Source organism: Danio rerio, chromosome 17 (assembly GCF_052040795.2).
Source record: "Danio rerio strain M-AB ecotype USA chromosome 17, GRCz13ab, whole genome shotgun sequence".
NCBI classification, from domain to species: Eukaryota; Metazoa; Chordata; class Actinopteri; order Cypriniformes; family Danionidae; genus Danio; species Danio rerio.
Window position 1 is genome coordinate 18,973,296 of NC_141037.1, and position 25,459 is coordinate 18,998,754.

The 25,459-nt window shown below is 35.6% G+C and overlaps 2 protein-coding genes across 3 annotated transcripts; one reads left to right on the forward strand and one right to left on the reverse strand.

Moving 5' to 3' along the window:
• Positions 1-1,618: 1,618 nt before the first annotated feature.
• On the reverse strand, positions 1,619-3,419 carry slirp (SRA stem-loop interacting RNA binding protein). The gene is made up of 4 exons (NM_001305612.1): positions 3,300-3,419; positions 3,095-3,153; positions 2,879-2,986; positions 1,619-2,045 (listed from the first exon to the last, which is right to left on the reverse strand). The coding sequence occupies exons 1-4, from the start codon at positions 3,376-3,378 to the stop codon at positions 1,980-1,982; spliced, it is 312 nt and encodes a 103-aa protein (NP_001292541.1). The 5' UTR covers positions 3,379-3,419; the 3' UTR covers positions 1,619-1,979.
• A 177-nt stretch (positions 3,420-3,596) lies between these two features.
• Positions 3,597-13,797, forward strand: alkbh1 (alkB homolog 1, histone H2A dioxygenase). Of its 2 annotated transcripts, XM_087289119.1 has the most exons (7): positions 3,597-3,732; positions 3,936-3,980; positions 4,177-4,285; positions 6,658-6,820; positions 7,109-7,199; positions 11,277-11,470; positions 13,289-13,797. In XM_087289119.1, exons 2-7 carry the CDS (start codon positions 3,957-3,959, stop codon positions 13,695-13,697), a joined length of 990 nt encoding a protein of 329 aa, XP_087145245.1. In that variant the 5' UTR covers positions 3,597-3,732; positions 3,936-3,956; the 3' UTR covers positions 13,698-13,797.
• Positions 13,798-25,459: the final 11,662 nt, after the last annotated feature.

The window sequence follows — 25,459 nt, forward strand, 5'->3', positions numbered from 1 at the left end:
ATGAATTAAGGCTAACGTATAATTAAACTTGACAAAAGAGAGAGTTCAAATATTTATTAAAATTAACTATTACTCTATTGAACAATGTAGTAAAAGGTGTAGCAGCTTCAACTGTCTATCAGAGATAACCACTGCCTTATTTTTTTTTTTCATTTCATCAGTTTTATATTTAATTTTTTATTAGAGTGGTAGTTTATTCCAATTGACATTTCAAGCTGTCAAAATGCACTACCAATGTTTTTACACCATTCTTTAAGGAGATAGTTCATTCTTATAGACATTTGAAGCTGACTAGATGTGCTAACCCTAGTGCAGATTGAGCTACTGGTATCACATTCTGATGAGGTAGCACATATCGTCAGAAGACCGGATCTATCTTTTACAGTCTATGGTCCGGATGAAGGCCTAAATTAGGCATATATGCAAATGTGGGGGGCATGACCCGTGAGTGTCGTCATAGTTTTTTTTTTTCTGAGTGGGCAGTTGTCTAGCAAGGTTTTACACTCATGGAATTTACATAAGAACGAGGAAACAGTGGTGTCTGAGGCTCACAGTATGCTCATTTGCATATAGTGATCTTTTTTATTCTACTATACCTTGGTACACCCAGAGTTTCATTATATGGCACCTCCTGTAAACAATGTACAGTAATGCTTTCTTTTTGTTTTCATTTTAAAAGTACTGAGTATTTAAACTGAAATAAAGCTATTATGGAACATATCAAAAAACATTGTAAAAAATTAAATAGACACTTGCAATTAATGTTTTCTATCTATAAAATCAATGTTGTACATTTCATTTGACATAGTAGACAGACACGCAGATATTTAATTCAAAATACTATAAACAAGCACAATCAGGCAGGTTTCTTTAAGTCAAATTTAAATTTTAAAACCCTTATAAGACTATTATGAATGAAATTTTAAGACTTATACAGAACTAAACGCTAAGGATTTTTCTTATTTCATTTAGTATTATTGGAAGATCATGTAAAAGGATTTGTTCCTTTAGTTTTCTTTCCCTGATTAGGGAATTTTATTAGAAGAATTTGCTGTAAAAATGTTGTTGTGAATTGCATTTCTTTGCAATAAAAAAACCCTAAATACTAAAAACTGTTTTGAAATGAATTATTAGTGATTGGATAGCTTTAATTGTATATAGGAAAACTGAGACCTGTTTACAATGATTTAAGACCCACAACACAATACTTCAGTGAATATAAGACTTCAAGTCCTAAAATTTTGTTTTTGAAACTTACTACTTTTAAAAACTTTTTAAGACCCTGTGGACACCCTGACAAAATTGATATCGTGGGCACTTCAAAATATTGTCAATAATTTTAATATATAATTACATTTTTAGAGTGCTATTTCAAATCAATCACATTGAATTTTCAATGGTGTTTGTAACAGTGCCAAATGCTTGGAGACTAATTGATTAGCTTTTAAACATGAACATTTAAAGATGAACATTAGCAACTACATGCTAAAACATTGATTAAAAATTAGGTGACTATTTATAGGGCTATTGGACTTAAAATTATACAGTTATAGGCTTCAATGTTTAACATTAAACTAAACTCATGATGAAAACTGCAAAAGCTTTAATTAAAGAGTACATTTTCTAGTTAATACCTAATAGTTATTGACAATTACAATTGTTTTATTAATATATTATTAATTTATTTATTTAAAAATATTTAAAGTATAATATTAAGCATATTATATAAAATAAATACACTCAAACTCAAATAATACTCTAGCAGTCACAAATGGCCTTCCAAAACATCTCATTTTATGACTTCCATGTCTTTGGAAGTTTTATAAGAAAATACACTAGACAGGAAGTCAACACAAGGACTGACACACACTGACACTTTTTGAAAACAGGTATGTCCAGAATAGAGATGGCCACAATAAATAATAGTTCTGAAGACAGTTACTGAAGTAACACCACTTGATAATTGTACCCAGCCCTCTTTATATTTCTTCTCCTTTGTTTAACCTTCTTCCAGAAAATGGCTTTCTGTTTTTCTGCACTTGGAGCTGCAAGAAAAAAGAAAAGTTACATGTTTGATGCAGATGCTTACAGCAGTGTGTCTAATCAGTCTTTGTCAGTCATGTACATGTGTTGTGTGTGGTGTCACACATGCACCATTTTGAGGTTGCGCTTCCAGTGACAACGAGAGAGACACATAACGCAAGAGAGATAACAGCCATAATAAGGTCAAGCTGGAGATGTACAAGAAAATCAAGAATACACGAGACAGCAAAAAATGAAACAAAGATGCCAGGGATTATCATTTTGATAAACTGTATAAGGTTCAGGATATAGGTCTATTTGAAATAACTACAAACCAGTCCCAACCCCTCATTGCTGATAATAATAATGACATGACGTACTGTATATCATTCATGTCTTAATATACATTGTTTTAGTTTGAACACCGTTAAACCCCAGTATTTCTAATTATGTATTGCAGTTTTTAGTTTCATATTTACATCTAATATTTACATTTACAAACAAATTGACAGATGCTTGCATCCAAAGCATTTTACAAATATGAACAATAAATGCAATCAAAACAACAGAACAAAAACTGTAAATACCATTATTATTTCAATTAGTCAAATACATTATAGAGTACATAGAAAACAACAAAAACACATTAAATTAAATTTATACAGCTAACATTAAGATATGTTGAACACAAATACAGATATTATGATGAAAGCTGAAAACCTGCAACCATTGACTTCCATTGTATTTGTTGGTTTTCCTACTATGGAGTCAGTGGTTACAGATTTTCAGCTTTCTTTATAATATCTGTATTTTTGTAAAAATAAATAAACTGATAAAGGTACAACTTGATGCTTACCTTTGCTCCTTCGATGATGTGAGGATCCTTCTGTAATGCATTCTGTAATCCTTCTTCTGTAGTGAACCCTATCCAGCAAAACCCCCGATGAAAACCTGTCTCTTTATCCTGAAAAAACATCAACAACAAAAAAACAACTTAAGATAGATATCAACAGCACAGAAAGCTTAAAAACAACAATAGCATGAACCATTTTGGATCTTTCAAATTACTTACAAGTGGTAGTAGACACCGCTTCACCTGTCCAAACTGGCCAAAGTATTCTTTAACCTCCTCTGAAAACATGACATGACAAACATTAAACGATTATTTAATTTTACATTATCAAATGTTCTTCGGAGTTCGATAATGACTGCGTCCATACTCATATACGCGCAATAAATCTGATGTAAAATAATTGATAGGATGACTTTATACTCACTGGTTGCGACGGTCCATGGTACTTTTGTCACAAATACTTCGAACACCTTCTTGCTTGCTGCTGCTGCCGCCGCCGCCATGTTTCGTCCTTGTCAGTGGATCTTCCGGTGACCTCGAACCACGTGATCAAAATAAAACAGATTTATTTCTTTAAACTGTAAGAAATGATAAACTAAAATGCCACATTTCGATACGTCTTGTGTTCATAATTGTTGTTTTAGTTGCATTGTGTAATAAATACATCTAAATTAAAACAAAGCGATGCGTCGTTGACGTCAGAAGAAGAAAGGTCACAAATGACGGCAAAGATGGCAGCCTCCATAGTGGAGCATGGAGAAGATGCTTTTAGAAAATTGTTCAAGTTTTATAGGAGGAGAAACCCTCCTCCAGACTTCAGTGAAGTTATTAACTTTTCCAAACCATGTAATGACAAGGTGAGCCATTCAGACGTGAGGAATGTTTGCGTATTTATTAGCATTTTTACTAAACTGTTCATGCTAATATTAGTACACTTAACGTTATTATTAATATTCAGTTAGTAGATGATTGTATATTATGTATGTGCTACATAATTTGACTATGTTTATTCGATGTTACATATGTTTAACTATGTTTATTCTTGACAAATCTTTTTCAGGCGTGAGGAATATGATATGACATGAAAATGAGAAAAAATGTTAACGTTAGTAGGTTAACTGTTTATATTGTTATCGTTAACACGTTTTTTTATGATTAAGTTCATTAACATTTTTACCTATGAACTTTGTTGATTAATTTTGCCTTGAAGTATAATATTGCTTAACTACTGCACAATTGTGTCATGTTGTTGTGCCTTTGTGTCACTTTTGTGCTGGTCATCAGTATTTTCTGTTTTCTAGGTTTTTCCTTGTGAACTGAACTCCACTTCTCTAAGTGAGGATGATGTTTCTAAAGTTGGTCTTCAACCGATTAAAGACTGGAGAGCTTTTGGTCTGCATGGGTATCCAGGTATGATGAATATATTACATACCGTATACTCTCAAAAATGTAACAGATATAACAGATCTAATATTTTTTGTAATACCTGATTATATCAAGGCTTATGAGTGTTTCGTATTTGCTTTATATTATGTTCACTATTTTCAAGCTATGTTCAAATTGTTAAATGTTCAAAGTCAACAAGTGTTTCAAACTATTTAATTACAAAATGAAATGCAAAAGTGCAACAGTTATACTTTACAGTATGAGATGCAATATTTCCATTTAGTTATTGATATAATAGTGATAATGATGTTTTTGCTAGTTATTATGTTAGTCTAAGGTTTAACAAAATACGATGCAGAACAGAATTTTATTAGTTGTTAGCTCCATGATCCAATAAAATAGTTTAATTAAATGGACAGCTGCGATTAATAAATGCTTTGCAAGTGTTTTGGTCACCAGTTTAGTTTATTTGACTAATGTTAATTAATTAAGCCTTATTGTAAAGTGTTAACAAACAATAGGCTTATAAAGTATCAGAACAGGGCAGCACGGTGGCGCAGTGGATAGCACAATCACCTCACAGCAAAAAGGTTGCTGGTTCGAGCCCCAGCTGGGTTAGTTGGCGTTTCTGTGTGGAGTTTGCATGTTCTCCCTGTGTTTGCGTGGGTTTCCTCCGGGGGCTCCGGTTTCCCCCACAGTCCAAAGACTAGGTGAATTGGGTACGCTAAATTGTCCGTAGTGTATGTGTGTGAATGAGTGTGTCTGGTTGTTTCCCAGTGATTGGTTGCAGCTGGAAGGGCATCCCCTGTGTAAAACATGTGCTGGATAAGTTGGTGGTTCATTCCGCTGTGGCGACCCTTAATGAAAAAAGAGACTTAGCCAAAAACAAAATGAATATATGAATGAATGAATGTTTGAGGGAGCTTCTCGTGTATTATAGTCCCTCTTGTAAACTATGCTCAATTAATTCCGGACATGAAATATCTTTAAAAAGGCTAAAATAACATACAGTAACACATACTTTCACATTACTTTCCTTAACCAGTTAAGCTCTGCCGTGGCGTCATCGACTTTCGCTTTAAGATTTAAAGGGCTAGCATTGCACCAGAGGCCCTTAAGTGGTTTCGTTTGAAAGTGTAGAATCTATATTTTATGCACAAATGCATCACTTTGGTTTTTATTTTACTGTACAAAAGTTATTTACACTTACATACACAGTATTTTGGATTCCCGAGCTGGGTATTTTACATTGGTTCATTTTCATATTTTTCATATGACACATGTACAAGTTATAGCTCAATTGAAAGCTCTTGCCGGTGCTCATACAGTTCTAGCATTCTTTTTACTGAATTATATTCACATATCAAACAGTTGCCGAATGAGTAACGGTGTTTCCATAGCGCAGAAGTGAAAACAATACATTTATGATTTACACTTTCAAATTTGAGAATTATAAAAAAAAATTTTTAAAAGCACCTCTTTTTTTAAGGTGTTTATTATAACACAGACAACATATACAGTTATTTTAAACACTTTCAGTAGTGTTTTATGAAAATTAAAAGGGTTTTCTTTGATACCAAATTTTTGCATTTATGCCTCTGCATGTGGATTTGGGAAGCTTTTAAATTTGAGTCGGCAAAATCCAGGCGAAAGTCCCAAAATAACAGCAGAGTTTAACTGGTTAAAGTAATTGGGTAACTTTTTTTATAGACCTAAAATTGTAATGTTATAAATGTATTTTTACCCAACACTGCGGAGAACAAATTAGCATATGAAAATGTTTATTATTTTAAATAAAATGATCTGTTTACTCTACAAGAATTCAGTGCTGTGATGTGACAATCTGAATATTCTTAAAATGATTTTGAATAGATTGCACTGTTTTGAAGTGCCAATGATAACAATATCATAAATGTTTATCGGCATGGTGGCTCAGTGGGTAGCGCTGTCGCCTCACAGCAAGAAGGTCGCTGGTTTAAGTCCTGCCTGGGCCAGTTAGCATTTCTGTGTGGAGTTTGCATGTTTTCCCTGTGTTTGCGTGTGTATTTGTGTGAATGCTGCGTAAAACATATGCTGGAATAGTTGGTGGTTCATTTCGCTGTTGTGAGCTCTGAAACAAGAGACTAAGCTGAAGAAAAATGAATGAATGAATGAAATGTTTATCGTTATTATATACTGTATTATTGAAAATCAGAAAATTTCAACATCTGCTGTCTTGCATTATTTCTCCAGTGATGGATTTTTAATATTGGTGGCATTAAGGCATAAATATATGAAATAAATCACAAAAAAACACAGAATATTGCTTCTTTACATGTTGTCATATAAATCTTCAATGTATTAATGTTTCATTTGGATGAAATGACATTGATTGTATTGTAATTGTTGAAATGCAGGTTTTATATTTATATCCAACCCATTCCTACCGGGCTCTCAGCAGTTCTGGGTAAAACAGTGTCTGAAGATCTATCCACAGAAACCCAACGTGTGTAACCTAGATATGCATATGTCTTCTGTGGATACTGAAAACATCTGGGAAAGAAGCATAGATGCTATTCAGTAAGTCAATGGTATCATGCATTGTTATTTTGTGGAATATTATTTTGGTGTTATTATCTAAAATTAAACAGTTTTTGTGCTTTGTAGCTTGAGACTTCTGTGATTGGTTATTTTACCTTCTGATGCTTCTAGGCTTATTCTTGTGTTTTTCTGCTGTGAATTAGATGGCTTTGAGGAAATGCAGTTTATTAGAGTCCTTTATCAGGAAATGTGTGAATGGTTTGTGCTATTGGATTCTGATCCATCTCAGACTTTTCCTTATCTAAATGGGTCTGTGTGTCATTGCAGGAGAAAAGGCAATAGGAAAAGAGAGCCAAAAACACTGTTGGAAAAACTGCGATGGGTTACTCTTGGTTACCACTATGACTGGAACTCTAAGGTATTAATGTTGCGTTTTAAATGCTTTAGCTGTTGTCTTGTGCGAAATAAAATTTTAATACAGATCTAACAATCCGTACAACAATTGGATTAATTATATATATTGTTACGTGTTTATGATGTTAAATAATTAAAGGGATGATACGTAACAATCAGTGAGTCTATTGATGCTGGGTGAATGAGGAGAAGACACATACGCTTGATAAGTGAAACAAAAAGTAAGTATTTATTAATGGATAATGTCAAACAATGAATATGAGATGGAAGATAATTGTAAATTTTAAATAATTGAATTAAATAAAGAAAAATAGGAGTGTAATAAATATAACAAAACAAACTAACTAAACCCCAACCCACTAAACTGACTGATCAAAGAAAAATGCAGAAACAAAACCGTAATCTTCAGCACGTAGCTTAACTAAACTTCATAACTAACATCATAATTACACATGTGGCAACTAATACAAAATTATACTAAGCTGCTCGAAATGCTAGAATTCTCCTAAAGTACACACTGTTAGCCATTAGCAAAACAAGATCTCAGGTAATCCAATTCTCATAAAGATCGTTCAAAATCTCACTATACATTAACAAGAGCAGCACAAGTTTAACTGATAAATCAATATCAACAGAGAAAAAAACTAGAACACAGCACTCGCAAACGAATGAAGCGGAACAAACAAAAACAGTCCGGCCGACACACGTGAGGAGATCCAGAACAGCGCAAGCACACCGGTTTTATACTGCGCGGACCCGATCCTTATTGGCGCGCCGATTGAGGGACGAAGGTGAATGACAGCTCACTCGACCAATGGTAGCACACCTGAAACAGGATAGGACCACAACAAGAGAGAGAGAAGAGAGAAGGGCGCAAAGCAGAAAACAACAAAAATACCACAAAACATACGTGAAACGTAACAATATAATTAATCCAATTTATATATGTGTGTATATATACAGCATTACAACATACAAAAGAGAGAGATTGACCCAGAAAGTCAATTACTAGTTTAATAATGATTTGATCAGCTGTAGTTTAAAATTACGCTAGGTTTTCCTCTTGTAAGGGGTTATTATGCTGTCTCTGTTGTCATCTTGTGGATGGACAACGTCAACCGTCTTTGGTCTGCTCAATGACAGGCTAATGGCCGCTGGCGCAGTATCTCTCAGAAATTAAACATTTTTTAAAAATAGGTACTACATTTTCAACTAAAAAAAACCTTGAAAGTAAATTATGATGTCCAAAAGCAGCAATATTTGTCAAACTACAGAGTGTCCTCTGCTTGTTGCTGTATGTGGGTGGAGTAAAGGGTAAAGAGGTGGTACGAGTCCTGTTACTGGCAAAATAATGCACAGCTTTAAGCCAATCAGATTCAAGAACCAGACAGAACTTTTGTATATAATATAATATAATATAGCATAATATAATATAGCAAAATATAATATAGCAAAATATAATATAATATAATATATAATAATTTTTCCTTTCCAGCAAAAATAAGCATATTGCTGCAAAGCTTATTGTGCCATTGTTTTTCCTGGAGAGATAGAACGAGCAAGAAAAAGAGGAAGGAAACATTGTCCACAATCTTATTAGCATTATTTGCTCCTTTCAGGACATTTCATCTCTAATTGTACAGGCCTGATGTCTGCCTGTCTCGTTTATATGCTAATTACATAAAAGTGTTTAGTCTTCTGTCCTATTAAATCAGTCAGGAGGTGCACACCGGATTCATTAGCTCTGATGTTAGCTTGACACGGCAAACGTCTGACGGCAATCAGTTGAATTTTAAGCAGAGACTCTGTCCTCCTCCTTTAAGTAGAACTGAAGGCTGAGGCATTCGGTGCGCTCGGATCAGAAGCGTAAGCCGCTAATTCAGCCCTTTGGAGAGGCTGTGATCATATGATTGTTCATTGATTACACTTTCATGCAGAACCGCTGACAATGAGCCACTGCAAAAGCCACAGAGCTGAAAGAATGCTGCAAAAGCTCTTTTATCAGTTATGCCAAAGCATTTGTAGCTACAATGACAAAACGTCTCTGGTTTTTACATTTCATGGTCAAAGGAGTCAGGATTGAAGCTTGTTTTCACCACAAAATAAATGTGTATATAAAACATGACAGAAAAAAGAATGCAACTTTGATCTATAAACTTATAATAATAATAACAGTACTCGTCCAGCCATTTCACCCTTGTGTTACTTCGGCCACATACAGCAACAAGCAGAGGACACTCTACAGTTTGACAAATATTGCTGCTGTTGGGCAACAATGTACTTTTGAGGCTTCTTTAGTCGAGAATGTAGTTGTTTAGATTGCAATTATGAAGTTTATTTATAAAGGTAATGCCTATTTTAAATATGTATAAAGTCTGAGAGACATTGCGTTGGCGGCCATAAGCCTGTCATTGAGCAGACGAAAGACGGTTGACGTTGTCCATCCACAGGATGGCGACAGAGACTGCATAATAAGCCATTAGAGTAGGAAAAACAGTGTAATTTCAAACTACAGCTGATCAAATGTGTTTTGAGTGTGAGATGGGGATCAGAAATTTAGGCATTTTGTGTTGGCCACTCTTTGTATAACCCTGAGATACTTTTTGGTTGCCCATCTGTTTGTTTCTAATTCATCTCCTGTTTTTTTCTCTGTACACTAGTTCAGTAAGAAAGAAGAAATGCCCACGTGTTTAACGTTTTTTCTTATCGCAAATGCAACAGTAATCTGGTAGAATTTGCGCTGATTTAGCTTTTTCAGGGATAACTACTGTGATCTTCTGATTGCAACAGAGAAATATTGGGAGAAATCTCTGTAGACTGATGGCATTATATGCCGTTCAGCCTTATAATCTTTAAATGTGAGCAAAATCACCTGTTTTGTCATCACTTTAGACATTACGCTGGAGAATCATTCAAAAACTAGCTCTAAAGTGACGTTGGTAAGGTAGCAACGGTTTCTCCTGTTATGGTATCAGCTGCAGATATGATTGAATTGCCGAAGAAAGTAGTTCCTCATACACAAGAGTTTTTTGACTCTCGTATTAGATATTCTTTTTTAAAAATACATTTATGCTGTTAAACTGTTGTATAAACGCAATATCACATTCGTAGCAGTGCGATATGGCTGTATATTGTCAATGGTGGGACACTAAGGCACCACCAGTGCTGATATACAGTGCACCCATATCGCATTGCTACGAGTGTGATAATGCGTTTATACGACAGTTTAACAGCATAAATGTATATAAAAAAAAAAATCTAACACGAGAGTCTAAAAACCCTTGTGTATGAGGATATATATATATATATATATATATATATATATATATATATATATATATATATATATATATATATATAAAGCTAAAACTCTTTTATCAGTTAAAATAATTTTTATTGTTTGTTTAAAAAAAAAATCAAATAATAATTGGTTAATTATTAGAGGGCTACGATTCTACTGACTTCAACTGTATACATTATAATATAAAAATTTAATTCTGAGATCAAAAGTTAAATTTATCTATTAATTTAGTTTTTTACAATTTGAAATTTAAAGTTCAGAAAATAAATAATTTAAAAGAAATGTAATAATTTTATATTGAAGTATTTGTTCTTTTCAGTATGTTTTGCTTGGGGTTTTGAATTTGCATCTCTGACTTATCTGACTGACTTCTTGCCCATATGGGTTTTAGATGTGACCATATTCAATAATATAATAAATAATTGTAATGAACATTTGTGTCATTATCATGCACTCTTAAAAAATCTGAATAGTTATTATTTTAACTTTTTAAGAATATCTGAATTATCTATTTATTTATTTATTATTTATTTATTTTAATTCCATAGTTAAAATAAGCTTACATTTAGGTTAGTGTGGTGTACTATTCTGTTTAATGATCTAGGCTGCCAATTGTGCCCTTAAGCAAGGCATTTATCTTACTTGTCCAGTAAATCTCTGAATAAAATAATCTGCTAAATGACTACCTGCTTACCTCCTGCAGTGATAGGCATTTTTACTGCATTTTACTAAAATAAGGCATGTAACGCCGTATTCTTCTGGCTTGCTTTCATTTCTCAGACTTACTCCCCCGAACACTATACTCCTTTCCCAAAGGAACTTCAATCGCTTTCTCATAAAGTAGCTGCAGCTTGTGGCTTTTCAGAATTTGACGCTGAAGCTGGTATTCTCAACTATTACCGATCCGATTCATCGCTTGGAATCCATGTTGATGAATCAGAGCTCGATCATACACGACCTTTGTTGTCTTACAGGTGAGGAATATCATTATTATTACAATTTTAGCTGCGTTTACTGATTGAGTAGAACTTCTGATATGCTTTTTACTTATGATTGTGGGAGTCAGTCTTCTTTTAATTGACATGGATTTTTTTTTTTATACGGGAAGCTTTTTTAGAGAAATTTTAATACTAAATTTATTCTTTTATTCAGCATCATTGTGTAAAGTTCTATAAAAGTGACAGTAAATAGATTTATAATATAAAAAAAAATTTGTTTCAATAAATGCTTTATATACTGTACATCGAAAATCCTGAAAAAAAGTATAGAATTTGCACAAAGATATTAAGCAGTGCAACTGTCAGGAGTTGTTGAAATAAATCAGAAACTGTTTTTTGAAAGTTCATGTGACACTAAGGACTGGATGTTGCAGTTTCAACAGAGGAATGAATTATTATTTTACAATTCTAAAAAAATGAATATTGGTTATTTGAATAATATTTGACAAGTTTATGGTTTTTACTGCATTTCTGATTAAATTTTCATTTTCTGATTAAATAAAATCACTGGTAACCTGGCTGAGCATCATCCACAAAATGTTATAGTATTCTGTATATATTTTAATACTTATGTGGACAAAGGTGCCAAAACGGCACTAACAGGAAGAATGAATAAATGCAAAATCCCACCTTCAGACTGAAAGCCTTTAATAAAAGTCTAATGGCAAGCAGAATGGAATCAGTTCTCAAAAAAGAAACTTTTTGAAATCCAGCCAGTAGTAGGAAGAAAACTGAACAGCTTTTTAAACTCAAGACATGATGAAGTTGCTTACACAAGATGCTGTATCAAACACTTCACTCAACTGTATATTTACTCAAAGCAAAAGTTTCCATGTAACATCAATATTTCAACAGAAACCAAACTGTTAAACATATACTTTTGGAATGTACTATTTTTTTTATGTTACCAGACATAAGGATCCTTCAAAAAATGCTGGAATGTTTATCAAATGTTAACCTAAAGATTTTTATCTTATGTATTATTTATTGCTGATGATGTCTTTTTATTGTTTGAATTTTAATATAATTATTTTTTTAATAATGTTATAAAACTCTCGCTGATATTTTTGTGCATCAATACAAAATGATAGGAAATGGTGTTTAGTCATGGAAACTTTTCTCATATAAAAGTAAATACATTTAGTTGAACTTTCTTGTACTTTATCTGAAGGGATTTTATTTTTGAAACAATTGAAATGCATAACAACTGTGCTCATATGGCTGAAACTTATTTTAATATAAATACAATTAAATAAGTTGATAAATGAGAATATAAGTTGTAACACTTTAGTTTAGGTCACAATTCATGCTAAGAACTACTGGCTTTATACAGTGCCTGCCTATTATCAACATACTAACTGTTCATTAGTACTAGTAGTTATTAAGTAAACCCAAACCCAACTTCTATCTTACTAACTATTAACAAACAACTAATTAGTAGTATGTTAAGGTGGTAGTGTTAGTTAATGATTTGCTAATACCATACATTGTGAGCTAAACTAAAGTGTTTTCATTAAAAATACTAATTTCATCAGTTAACAAAACTAAATCATAATGATAGTTTAATAAAAGTTTGTATTATTATCTTTAGCACAGTTTAATTACTGTTGCAATACATATCCCTGAAGAAGTTGGGGTCGATTTGGAATTTATATACATTCTTTGATCATTCTGGCATAACATAAATGTAGCCTTTGTTGATGGGAGATACAAGCGCATGTTAAAGTGCATGCAGGGTCTAATCCATCAGCATTAGAAATGCATTCATAACCACGTTTGTCCTTTTAATGCTAGTTTTGGTCAGACTGCAGTTTTCCTGTTGGGTGGGACTAAAAGAGAAGACCGTCCCACTGCTTTATTCATGCACAGCGGTGACATAATGGTGATGTCAGGACCCAGTCGGCTACATTACCATGCAGTACCCTGCATCGTCCCATCGCCTGCTGGAAACGTCCTGCCACCCGGCCTGTGCCAGAGACTAGAGACAGAGGTGCAGGATGAGGACGTCATTCAAAGTGTTTCTCAAGAAGATTGGGACATTTGCTCATGGTACTTGCAGACGTCTCGGGTAAATGTGACTGTTCGACAGGTACTTGCTTCTGGTCAGAGCTTTCCAGCTACACAGACATCACAAATGTCAGAAGAAGAACCTCAAATGATTAAGAAGAGGAAAAGCGAATCTGGCTATGAGCGCGACACCTAGCATGTCTGTTTTGGACTGGATACATATTTAATTCATGTAAAATGCACCTGGTTTTAAGCTTTGTACATAAGATTGTGAATAAAAGCATTATTCTAATTTATTCGCTGTTAGCAACTCAATTGGGGCAAATTACGAAATGATATATATATTAATGTATTATTAAACTTTAAAGAGTTATGTGATATTATTATTATTTATAATTATTATAAGCATGCAACAAATAAAAAGGTGACAAAAAGCTATTTTTAAATTATTAGTATTAATATTCTCTTTACAGATTATGTTTTTAATTTTTGCCAGAAATCTTTATTACACCATGGTATTGTAGTGGGTTGTAGAAAAATGCTGGGTTCTACACAATCGATTTGTGTTCGGACAACAAGAAAGAATTAAGATAACTCATTAGTTTTTTACAAATTCAAATGGATGAGCATAAAACAGTTAGAATAACCCCTAAAAAATTTTATACCCCAAAAAACCCCAAGAATTTTGTTGTTTCAGCTCATATATATATATATATATATATATATATATATATATATATATATATATATATATATATATATATATATATATATTGCATTTGAATGCATTCAATAAATGCATTTTACTGACTGTTTGATATGTTCATGTATTCATTTCAAGGAATTGTCATTGCCAAAAAGAAAGAAAACAAATACTGAACTTAAAGCATTTTGTGACCTCTTCAATAGAGCAGGTTTTACACATTATACACCATGGTATACTGTTTTATACAGGCTAATACTTTTCGGTTGTGGGGGTTATTGTTACCATAAGATTAAAATTAACTCACAACGAGTTGTTGTTTTCTTTTGAAGATATTTTGAAGAATGTTGAAAACTGGTAGCCGTTCATAGTAGAGGGACAAAACATACTATCAAGTTAATGTTTAAAGTAACTTTAAACAACTTCATTAACTTGCCTAAACAAAGATGGATAAATACTGTAATGTATTGTTTATTGTTTGTTCATGTTAGTAAAGGCATTAACTAGCATTTACTAATGGAACCTTGTTTGTTTGCTTTATTTATATAATGGGTTTAAAAACAACATATGTTGACCAAAGTGCTTTACAAATTCTATCAACACACAAAATCTTTGTATATGTAAACAAAATAAAATTAATTACAAACAAGTGCAAGAGACAGACGATGATTTTTTAATGATATTTAAAAGGCAAACCATTCCACAGACAGTCTGCTTTTGATGTTTTATCAAGACTTGGGAACAACTAGATGGATCTGTTGTGCCAACCAAAGAGACCTAGATTAAGTATGTCAATGAAGAATCTCACCAGTAGGTGCCATTCAAGACCATTCAAACCTTTAAAAGCAAATTACAATAACTTGTACTGAATCCTAAATTGGACTGGGAGTCAGTGAAGGGATGATAAAAACAACCTTATTAAATGGTTACCAATCAGTTTTATAATATTCATGCTTTTCAAGATATACCAAGGTAACTCATTGCAAATTTCCAAAAAAAACAAAAATGTATAAAGCATTGTTATGGTCTTTTCCCAGTAAATGAGTCTTTGCTCGAGAGCAGGTGTTGGAAATCTGCGATCGCTTCTGCGCCACATCAAGTCCGCTTAGTTCTTCTTTTTTTCCCCCTGTCATGACCAACTTCACACACAATGCTTCTCCGTCTGTGAACAGCGGTGACATTCAGTCCAGTCTGTTGTGAGTCGTGACAGTTTGCCAGGCGCAGGTCTGTTGATTTAAGGCCGGTTGCCATGTTTGCTCACCCAGGGCTGTAACACTAAACAGACCTGACCTTCAGAGGAAAAGCAGAGAGACGGCGTATAATCTTTTTAATCTGGTCAAGCGGTGTCACGACATGTCAAAGCCAGTGTGAGATTGCCTATGACAAGTTCCCCGAGGGACCCGGGCTGTCAGTGCCATTGTGACTGAAAACACGCGATAAAACACTTCTGTCTCTGCGTCTGCCTCCCGTGAAACACTATCAAAAGTTCACGTCTGCATGATTTGTAGGATTAACGTTTCTGGTCTTTTACATGCTGTAAAAAACATAGCTGCTCAGCTGCGTTTATCAGTTTGTGGTACTGTCAGGGCTGGGTAAAATGATCTCAGTTGGTGTGTGGTGAGTGCACTCAAAATGAATATATCATTTGCTGCTTGTTGAAACCCCATTTAAAATGAGATGTCAACACAATTATTGAATTATTTGGACAACTTAATTCTTTTATTTTCAATCCACTTAAATTTGTAATAGCAATTAAGTCAATTTAATCAATTTATTAGATTAGATTCAACTTTATTGTCATTACACATGTACAAGTACAATGCAACGAAATAGGTCTAACAAGTAGTGCAATAGCAGTAAGTGCAGGATACAGGTATGTTATAAAGTGCAGTTATAGAAAAACTATGGTGATATTTACAGATGGATGTACTATGAACATTATATACAGGTTGTAATAGCTATGAACAGATTTAAAATAGATGAATATGAATATCTGTACAGGTTGCTATTAATAATAATAAGTGTGCAGATAAATAAACATAATTACAAATGTATGTACAGTGGGTGTGTACAAAATTACAAATGTCCATGTGCAGTGGGTATGTACAGTTCAATAAGTAAATCAGTGTAATGTAGTGCAGTGAATATGTGCAAAAGTTTCAATGTGCAAATGTTAAACAGTGCAGTGATTGTGAGGAGTTTAAGTTAGAGGAGAGTGGAGGGAGTATTGGGGGGCCAAAAGAGTCAGTGAGGGGCAGAGTTCAAGAGGGAGACAGCTCTGGGGAAAAAGCTGTTCCTCAGTCTGCTTGTTTTTGTCCGGGGTAGCCTGAAGCGCCTGCCGGAGGGCAGGAGAGAAAACAGTATGTGAGCGGGGTGAGAGGTGTCCTTCAGAATACTGCGTGCTCGGCGCAGACAGTGTTTCTTCTGGATGTCCTCTATGGCTGGCAGTGTGGTCCCTGTGATGCGTTGGGCAGTTTTCACCACCCGCTGCAGTGCCTTACGCTCAGCAACAGAGCAGCTTCCATACCAGACTGTGACGCAGTTTGTCAGGATGCTTTCTATTGTGCAGTGGTAGAAGTTCACCAAGACTGCTGATGAAAGCTGGTTCTTTTTAAGTTGCCTTAAGAAGAATAGGCGCTGGTGAGCCTTCTTTACCAGGCTGGAGGTGTTGGTGGTCCAGAAAAGGTCCTTTGAGATGTGGGTCCCCAGGAACTTGAAGGATGAGACGAGTGCAACGGCCGTCCCATTGATGTGGATAGGATCATGTGAGCCTGTTCGTCCCTTCCTGAAGTCCACAATGAGTTGGTATAACATGTTGAAATTGTGTGGAACCCAGTATTTTTACACTGAATACAGGCTGTGGTGGGTTATATTGTGATCAATGATTGTAAAAAAAAAAAATATGGACGACATTACAGCTCCTTTTCTCATTGGATGCTTAAATGTGAATGCTGCGCTGTGTAAACGCAGAAGGAAAATTGCCGAAAAGAGCGAGTTCACATCTAGAACGTGCTGACGTGAGGTGTCTACTTTAGCCAATCAGAACACTAGACGCATTAAAGTTCGTGCTGTTTATGAAAATAAAAGCCGTTGAATATTTTTCCAGATACATTTAGCTGCTAGATGTTATTCGGATTTAGACATTAGATCAGTGCACTTACCACACACCAACTTTAGTTCCAGAGGAGAGACAGTGATAGAGCCAACTGAGCAGATGTGAACTGATGGTGGAAAATTGTCCAATACACCAGAGGTACACCACCACACTTTGTGTACCATGGGAGCTTGGTTTAACATCTCATCCAAAAGCACTCATGTCTGTCACTATACTGGGACATTAGGAACTACATAAGCATCAGGAATACCACTTCCAACAGCAACCGTTTTTCGAAGTTGGTCTCCCATCTATGTGCTGACCAGGCTCATCTTTGCTTAGCTTCAATTGGCAAATTCTTGGGCTACAGACAGTGGCCTAGCCGACGGGCACGCTCTACAGTGGGACTCCGCATCCTGGGGGTCCCCCCAAAATTAAGGTTAATTTCTGTAATTTGAAGAAAAACTAGTGTCAACCGAACATTAACACAATTAACAGATTGTTCGGTTTGATTCATTGATCAATAAAAATACAAACAATCCATTACATCCCATACACGATACTAGTTACATTTTAATAATTCATACATTACAATATACTCAAGACGTCATTTTGACCATTTTTTATTCTGTAATTTAATAAGTTAAAATAAAACCCACATTTCAATACCCTAATTTTTCCTAAATATATATTTATTTGTAACATTGTTATTTGATTAAATTTATAAATCACAAAAGAATTTTGATTATTTCTACCTTGAACAATGTGGCCAGAATTACCATATGCGTTTTAGTGTGTTATACCTTTGCAGTGCATAAGAATGCTGCCTTTTGCCCAAAAACTTCCTACTAATAAACATAACTTTATGTAAAAAAAAAATGCATAACTTCAGATATGTCTTTCAAAACAACATATCAAGAAAAAAAACTTGCTCTCCGGATTGTAAAGTGAAAGCAAGGTGGCGGTGTTCTGTCGATTTGTTGTCCTATCTTGTTAGATTGTCCCACCTTGCATTCAAAATATAGGTAGCACATTTTGATGATGCAATATGCTACCTATCAGATAATGCCAGTGTAAATTTGAACGTGGATTAGTGTGATATGAAGCTGTAATATCAACCTATCTAATCCCTAACCCCTTCCTTACAATCATTCAAATACAGTGTTGGTAGCATAATCTGATGAGTAGGATAAAATGTCAGGACACATACATATTTATAGGCTGTATTAACAAAAAGATCACACTTTTAGGGTAATGCCTCCATAAAATATGATGACAAACATATAGAGCTTCTCAGAAGCTTTGAATATAAATATGATGTAACTATATGACTTATGAGAATGGTCAGAATTACTGTAGGTTCAATGAGGTGAGAATTCTGGTAGTTCCTGTGTTAACAAAATCACATTATTAAATAAAAAGAGTGTGACAGAAGGTGCATTTAAGCACACGCATTTGCTCTCTTGCAAGTTTTTTCGTTTGTTTTTCCAATTTTTCAGTTTATCATAAGGACGTAGTAACTATTTTTATAATTTTAAATTTCTGCTCAAAGAGATGTGTCTTTTTAAAATAATTTAGTTTGCTATATTTACTTTGTATTTTAATTTTAATAATCTGTATTTAATTTTTTTTTGTCAGTTATCTACAAAATAAACAAGCACAACGAATAAAATTTTAGGTGAAAGTTCGTAGCCACTTCAATTTAGCAGCCAATATAAATAAGCAAAACACAAAGCCTCCTTTCCACTGCACACGACAACGACAAGCGACAGACCGGACGTCATACATTTCCAATGGAGCATAGAGCTGCGTGGAGTTGCGATCATCTCCGTATGCGAAAAATTCAGATCCGATTTGAGCTGCGAATCCGTTAAAATATTTGAACTCCTGCGACTAGACCATATGTGACCGGCCGACCGGATGTGATGTATTCCAGTGTTGTTCAAGCAGATCTGTGCGCATGAGATGAGAAATAGGAGTTTTTTCATTATTTTGTTAACCAGAAAAAAAGTCTATATTAAAAAAAACATTTATGTTCATAAATGAGTAATAAAAATATTATATTTTAATGTTGTCTCTGCATTCCCTTCAAAATTCTTAGCGGTCTTTGAGTTTCTATTATTCATTCATTCATTCAACCATGTAAAATAAAGGCTCTTGCTTTTGTACTTTTTTATTTCGGACACTGCCTGAACTGCTTCTCTCCCATTGTGCACGTCAGAACTGAACATTCTGTGTGCGGCTTTAGCCTAAATAAAAGTTAAATATTTATGAATAATGTCTTATTATTAACTATAACCAAAAATAACACAGTAGCTTTGGCTATTTAAAATGTTTTTGCTGTAATGACAAAATCATCCATCATGCCAGTGCAGTTTCATTTTGATTTATTTAATCAAGTCGTTTTACCACAATGAGCCAAACAGGCTTTCCAAATGTAATATTTTCAGCTTTGAAATCGCACGTCAGATGGACATTTTTAAAGGCTTGTTGGATTCTTGTAGTGATTCAGATTCTGCACACAGTATACAGTGAGGAGCCTCACCTTCACTCTTGCGGGTGGGCCCAAGCAGATTGCGCTACGCCACTGGATACAGACTGATAAGGCTGAGGTGCTTGGTAAGATTATTTTGGGCACTAATAATACCAAAATGAAATCAGCATATTCAGTTCAATTCAATGGTAAGAGACATTTCTGTAAAAACATAAAAAAGACAATTTTGCTGTTTCCATATTTACCATTGAACGATAGAGTGTAGGCCTAAGTAAGTCCACATGAAAAACCACAGTGACTTTAGTCAAAGAACAACTATGCTGTTTAATCCTTAAAAATACATCAATGTTTACAATCCCTACTGTTTCCCTCTGCGTGCGCTTTTCGTGGCTTTGTAAAGCAGTAAACAGAATTCCTTTATTAATAATCCAGATGTCCTTCTGAGACGTCAGAAGAATACAGCGCTGGATTAATTACCTCCTGTTTTTGCTTATTGTATGACCATGGGAGGCTCACAGAAGAAGAAAGTAATTGGTTTTTCGTTAAAGGCCTTTCCGCCGGCCCTCTAAGAAAGCCACACAGACACCTCTCCATTAACCAAAGCGATTGTCACTCGCGCGAGGACGTACCGCTGAGACGCTTTCCACCAATTGCGCGATGGTGATTATCCTATTTTTGGGTTCACTCGAGTTCCTCTATAATTACATCAAATGAGAATGCATTTCAATTCAATTGTCTGAAACCGAACGATTCCTTTGCTCCCTAAAGAAGTGTGCTATAAATGCCCAAAAAGTGAAATTCTCAAGTTTCCTGTGGGAGTCAAAAGGACACTGAACATAGCATTATGTAAAAAGCTATTAAACGCCCACAGCCCACCAGAGGAGCATCAAGTATGTAGAAAGAGGCATCGGTGAGTGAAGATGAGGAGGCTTTCCTCTTCTAGCACCTCTACGCACGCCAGACCGGTTCCAGGTACCACATCCATTTCAAAGCAAGCAGAAAGGCCCTGCCCTCTCAGATAAAATTATACGCTGTCAGGATGATGTATGTAGTCATATAATTTTTATTGCTGCCACTTTATCTGCTCTTCCTGCTGGCGCCGTGTTTCTGCCCTGTTGCCCTCCCGTTTTCCCGCATCCCTCCCATTACTCTGTCATTAGCAGTCACCGGCAGGTAGCGGCGGTGGGCACGGGAGAGCGGGACCTGCTCGGCCTCCGTCTTAAATCAGGGGAGAGACTCGGCGCAACTCGAAATTTACAGCCTGGTCAGTCACGCATCCCTCCGCCAGGAAGAGAGAGATTGAGCATCACGTCAGACTACAATGTACTCAATTTGTATGCAACCTTTTTATCTGTTGTGGGAAATTTCGCTGCAGTGTTTACCTTACGAGGTGAACTACGGCTGGAAGATGACGCTAGAAGTAAATTCTTGCATTCACTGGTTGTAACCCATACAGCTGGGTTACAGTTACCCATACAGTGTTGTAGATTTATGGGCAGTCACTAATGTACATAATATTTATAAATATATAAATAAATGTTTTAATATTTTTCATAGTGCTTCCTACACTGTAAAAAAATATCCTGCTACTGTAATGGAGGCCAGCTAGTAAGTGCTGTGCAGGTAAACCTTACACCTCTGACCTCAAAAGGTGCTTCAGCGACAGACACTTGAGGCCATGGTCTTATTGCCTCCTTGGTAGAGCAACCAATTCTAATGCAGAAAGTCGTTGGCTCGATCCCAGCTCGGAACAGGTAGGGTGGTTTAGGACAGGCGGGGTTACATTACCGTAATATTTTTTTAGTTTTATCTAAAACTTACAAACTTAAAACTTTCTAGTCATCTCAACTTCAAAGTAACTAAAAATATTAAGTTTAATTTAAATTGTTAAAACCTGATTAACTTATTTAAAGAAACTAAAGTAAGTAAACAATTTGTGGTCATGACTTTTTTCATACATTTTTTACAGTATATGAACACATATATGAAATATTAGGCCTATGTTAGGGTGCTTTCACACCTGTGAATCGATTCAGTTGTTCCGAAACAGAGATTACAATAGTTACATTGTTGCTCTATGCTCTTGGAGTGGTTCGCTTTCACACTGCAAAGTTTCTAAACGGACCAAAAGAGCTAAAACAAGTCACGTGCGAGTAAACTCTCCTTACATTGGTCAGTGTCAGGGTTTATTTTGCAGCGTCCCGCTAAGCTGTCAGGAGAGATGGTGGTTTGGTGGTGATTGACAGGGTGCGCGCGCGCGCGCGACGTGTCTGAGGAGAGACGCGGTGGGGAGGGGTGAGAAGGGTGCGCGACGATGCCTATTTGAGGACCGGGAGGGAGACGCAAGATTACCGGGAGATCATCACTCATTTGCGGGCATCCGGAGATTCGCGAAACTTCCCGCCCTACTCATAATTCTCTCTTTATATAGCCGTAAGCCTATTACATATCCATAAAACACAGTGATACAACCGCGCTCGAATCGGATCACTTTCTCACTGCAATCGAACCGCTCCAGGGTTCATTTCAATCGAGCCGAGACCACCTCATTCAAGCGATCTCAGAGCGATTACTTTGGCGCGGAACAGATATTGCCCTGTTCACATATGCCAAATGAACCGCGCTAACTGGGCAAACAAGATACGTTCCGAAACAAAAGTGTAGGTGTGAAAGCACCCTTAAACAGGTATTTAATGCTATAAAACTCAAGGGGTGGATTTTACCCATAAGCGAGTCAAGCAGGCAGTGATGCAGTGGTGCAGTAGGTAGTGCTGTCGACTCACAGCATGGTCAGTTGGCGTTTCTGTGTAGAGTTTGCATGTTCTCCCTGCGTTTGTGTGGATTTCCTCCGGGTGCTCTGGTTTTCCCTACAAGTCCCAAGGTTAGCGGTACAGTTGAATTGGGTAAGCTAAAATTGTCCGTAGTGTATAAGTGTATGTGGATGTTTTCCAAAGATGGGTTGCTGCTGGAAGGGCATTAACCCGGATAAATACCCCGGATTAATAAAGGGACTAAGCCAAAAAGAAAATGAATGAATGAATGAGTAAAGCAGGAAGGAAAATCTTGATGCCCCTAATAAATGTCTAGAAGTATAAATTATACCTATATATTATATAACCATCGTTTTCTATTATATTTTGTATGGTAGGGGTCTAATTAATCAAATGTAAGCTTTATAAGATCTATGCAAATGTGTCCCCTACCCCCAATCACGGAGCAGTCCAGCAGCCAAATCGGGTTAAGATTTAATACTAAAAAACAAAATAGTTTATTTATTATTTTTAGTTGTGATTTCATTTTAAGGAACAAACCATTTAATATGTAGAGATTGCATTAAGATAGATGTAGAAAAGTAGAAAGAAAAAAACACCAAAATAAATAAAAGTACGAAGGGTGCATTTGTGGACTTTTGAACTCCTTGGCTGGAATTGCTTAGGGTCTCCAAATTAGTAAATCCATCCCTGGTTATAATTACTGCATGTACAAATACTGCAAAAACCTATCCAAACATATGCAAGCAAAATGAAAGCATGAATTTGTTTAAAGCTTCATATTACCCTACTGTAATGAATATTTATAGTAGTGTAAAGCTTTCTATTGATTAGCTTTCTTTAATATAAAGTTGCAGAACACACATAACCACAAAAAACTCCTATGCTCGACATATACAGCAATACTGAATTGTGCAATAATTTATTTCAAGCTCAAATTACAATTCACAAATGTGTATATGGAGGCAGTCAGGGCAAACTGGAGGACTTCGACTGTTGCTTTCACACAGTAAAGCTTATCATCCATCCACAAATGTTCTCACTCTAGAGGAAGATCTCTGATCTGAAGATCCCAGTTGTGTAAAATGTTAATGTTTGTACAAAAATACAATTCTATAATATGTGTGACTAATTTGACTTTATTTCAGGCTAAATCTAGATATAAACACCTATTTTACAAGAAAACAAAGTCTTGTGCCTTTTTTCTCGAACAGACAGATTGGCGCGGTTAGGATTTCACAATGGTTTTAATCGTTATAGGGGTGGTCAAATGTATATTTATATTATCTATTATTTTAATTATACAGATCAGAGTGAAATATTTGTCAGTATTAAAGGACTGACACCCCCAACCATACATCTTGCTTTGACCTCTTTCAGGGGGGATCAAGCGTTAATTAGGGGGGTCAATATCCCCTAACCCCCCCCCTGTAATTTGTACCATGGATATAGGATAATAGCATTAGATAACTAGATATAGATATCTGATATGCATATCACATGACATGCAAGAAACATGTTTGGATTGCACACATAAAAATAATGTGATATCTACATATGCAACATATATTTAAAAATATGGTTTACGTGTGATTTTATTTCAACCATAAGAAGTAAATGATTTTAAATGTACATATTCACAGCACTTCACTTTTTCCACATTTTTTTATGTTACAGCCTTATTCCAAAATGGATTAAATTCATTTATTTTCCTCAAAATTCTACACACAATACCCCAAAATGACAATGTGAAAAAAGATTTTTTGAAATTGTTGAAATTTTATTGAAAATAAAAAAGCTGAAAAATCACAAAGTATTCACAGCCTTTGCCGTGAAGCTCTAAATTGAGCTCAGGTACATTCTGTTTCCACTGATCATTCTCGAGATGTTTCATCAGCTTATTCACCTGTGGTAAATTCAGTTGATTGGACATGATTACTTGAACAGACATACACCTGTCTAAATAAGGTCCCAGGGTTGATAGTGCATGTCAAAGCACAAACCAAGCATGAAGACAAAGGAATTGTCTGTCGACCCCTGAAACAGGATTGTCTCGAGGCACAAGGTTGGGAAAGGTTACAGAAATTTTTTTGCTGCTCTAAAAGTTCTAATGAGCACAGTGGCCTCCAACATCCAAAAGTGGAAGATGTTTGGGACCACCACGACTCTTCCTAGAGCTGGCCGGCCGTCTAGGCTGAGTGATCGGTGGAAAAGGGCCTTAGTCAGGGAGGTGATCAATAACCTGATAGTCACTCTACTTTAGCTCCAGCGTTTTTCTGTGGAGAGAGGAGAGCCTTACTGAAGGACAACCATTTGTGCAGCAATCCACGAATCAGGCCTGTATGGTAGAGTGGCCTGAAGGAAATCACTCGCTGCCTAGAATTTGCCAAAAGACATCTGAAGGACTCTCAGACCATAAGAAACAAACTTCTCTGGTCTGATGAGACCAAAATTGAACTCTTTGGAGTGAATGCCAGGCGCTACGTTTGGAGAATACTAGGCACTGCTCATCACCAGGCTAATACCATTCCTACAGTGAAGCATGATGGTGGAAGCATCATGCTGTGGGGATGTCTTTCAGCAGCAGGAACTGGAAGACTAGTCAGCATAGAGGGAAAGATGAATGCAGCAATGTACAGAGACATCCTGAATGAAAACCTGCTTCAGAGTGCTCTTGACCTCAGATTGAGGTGACGGTTTATCTTCCAGCAGGACAATGACCCAAAGCACACCGCCAAAATATCAATGGGATGGCTTCACAACAACTCAGTGAATGTCCTTGAGTGGCTCAGCCAGAGCCAGACCTAAATCCTATTGAACACCTCTGGAGAGATTTGAAAATGGCTGTACACTGTTGCTTCCCATCCAACCTGATAGAGCTTTAGAGGCACTGCAA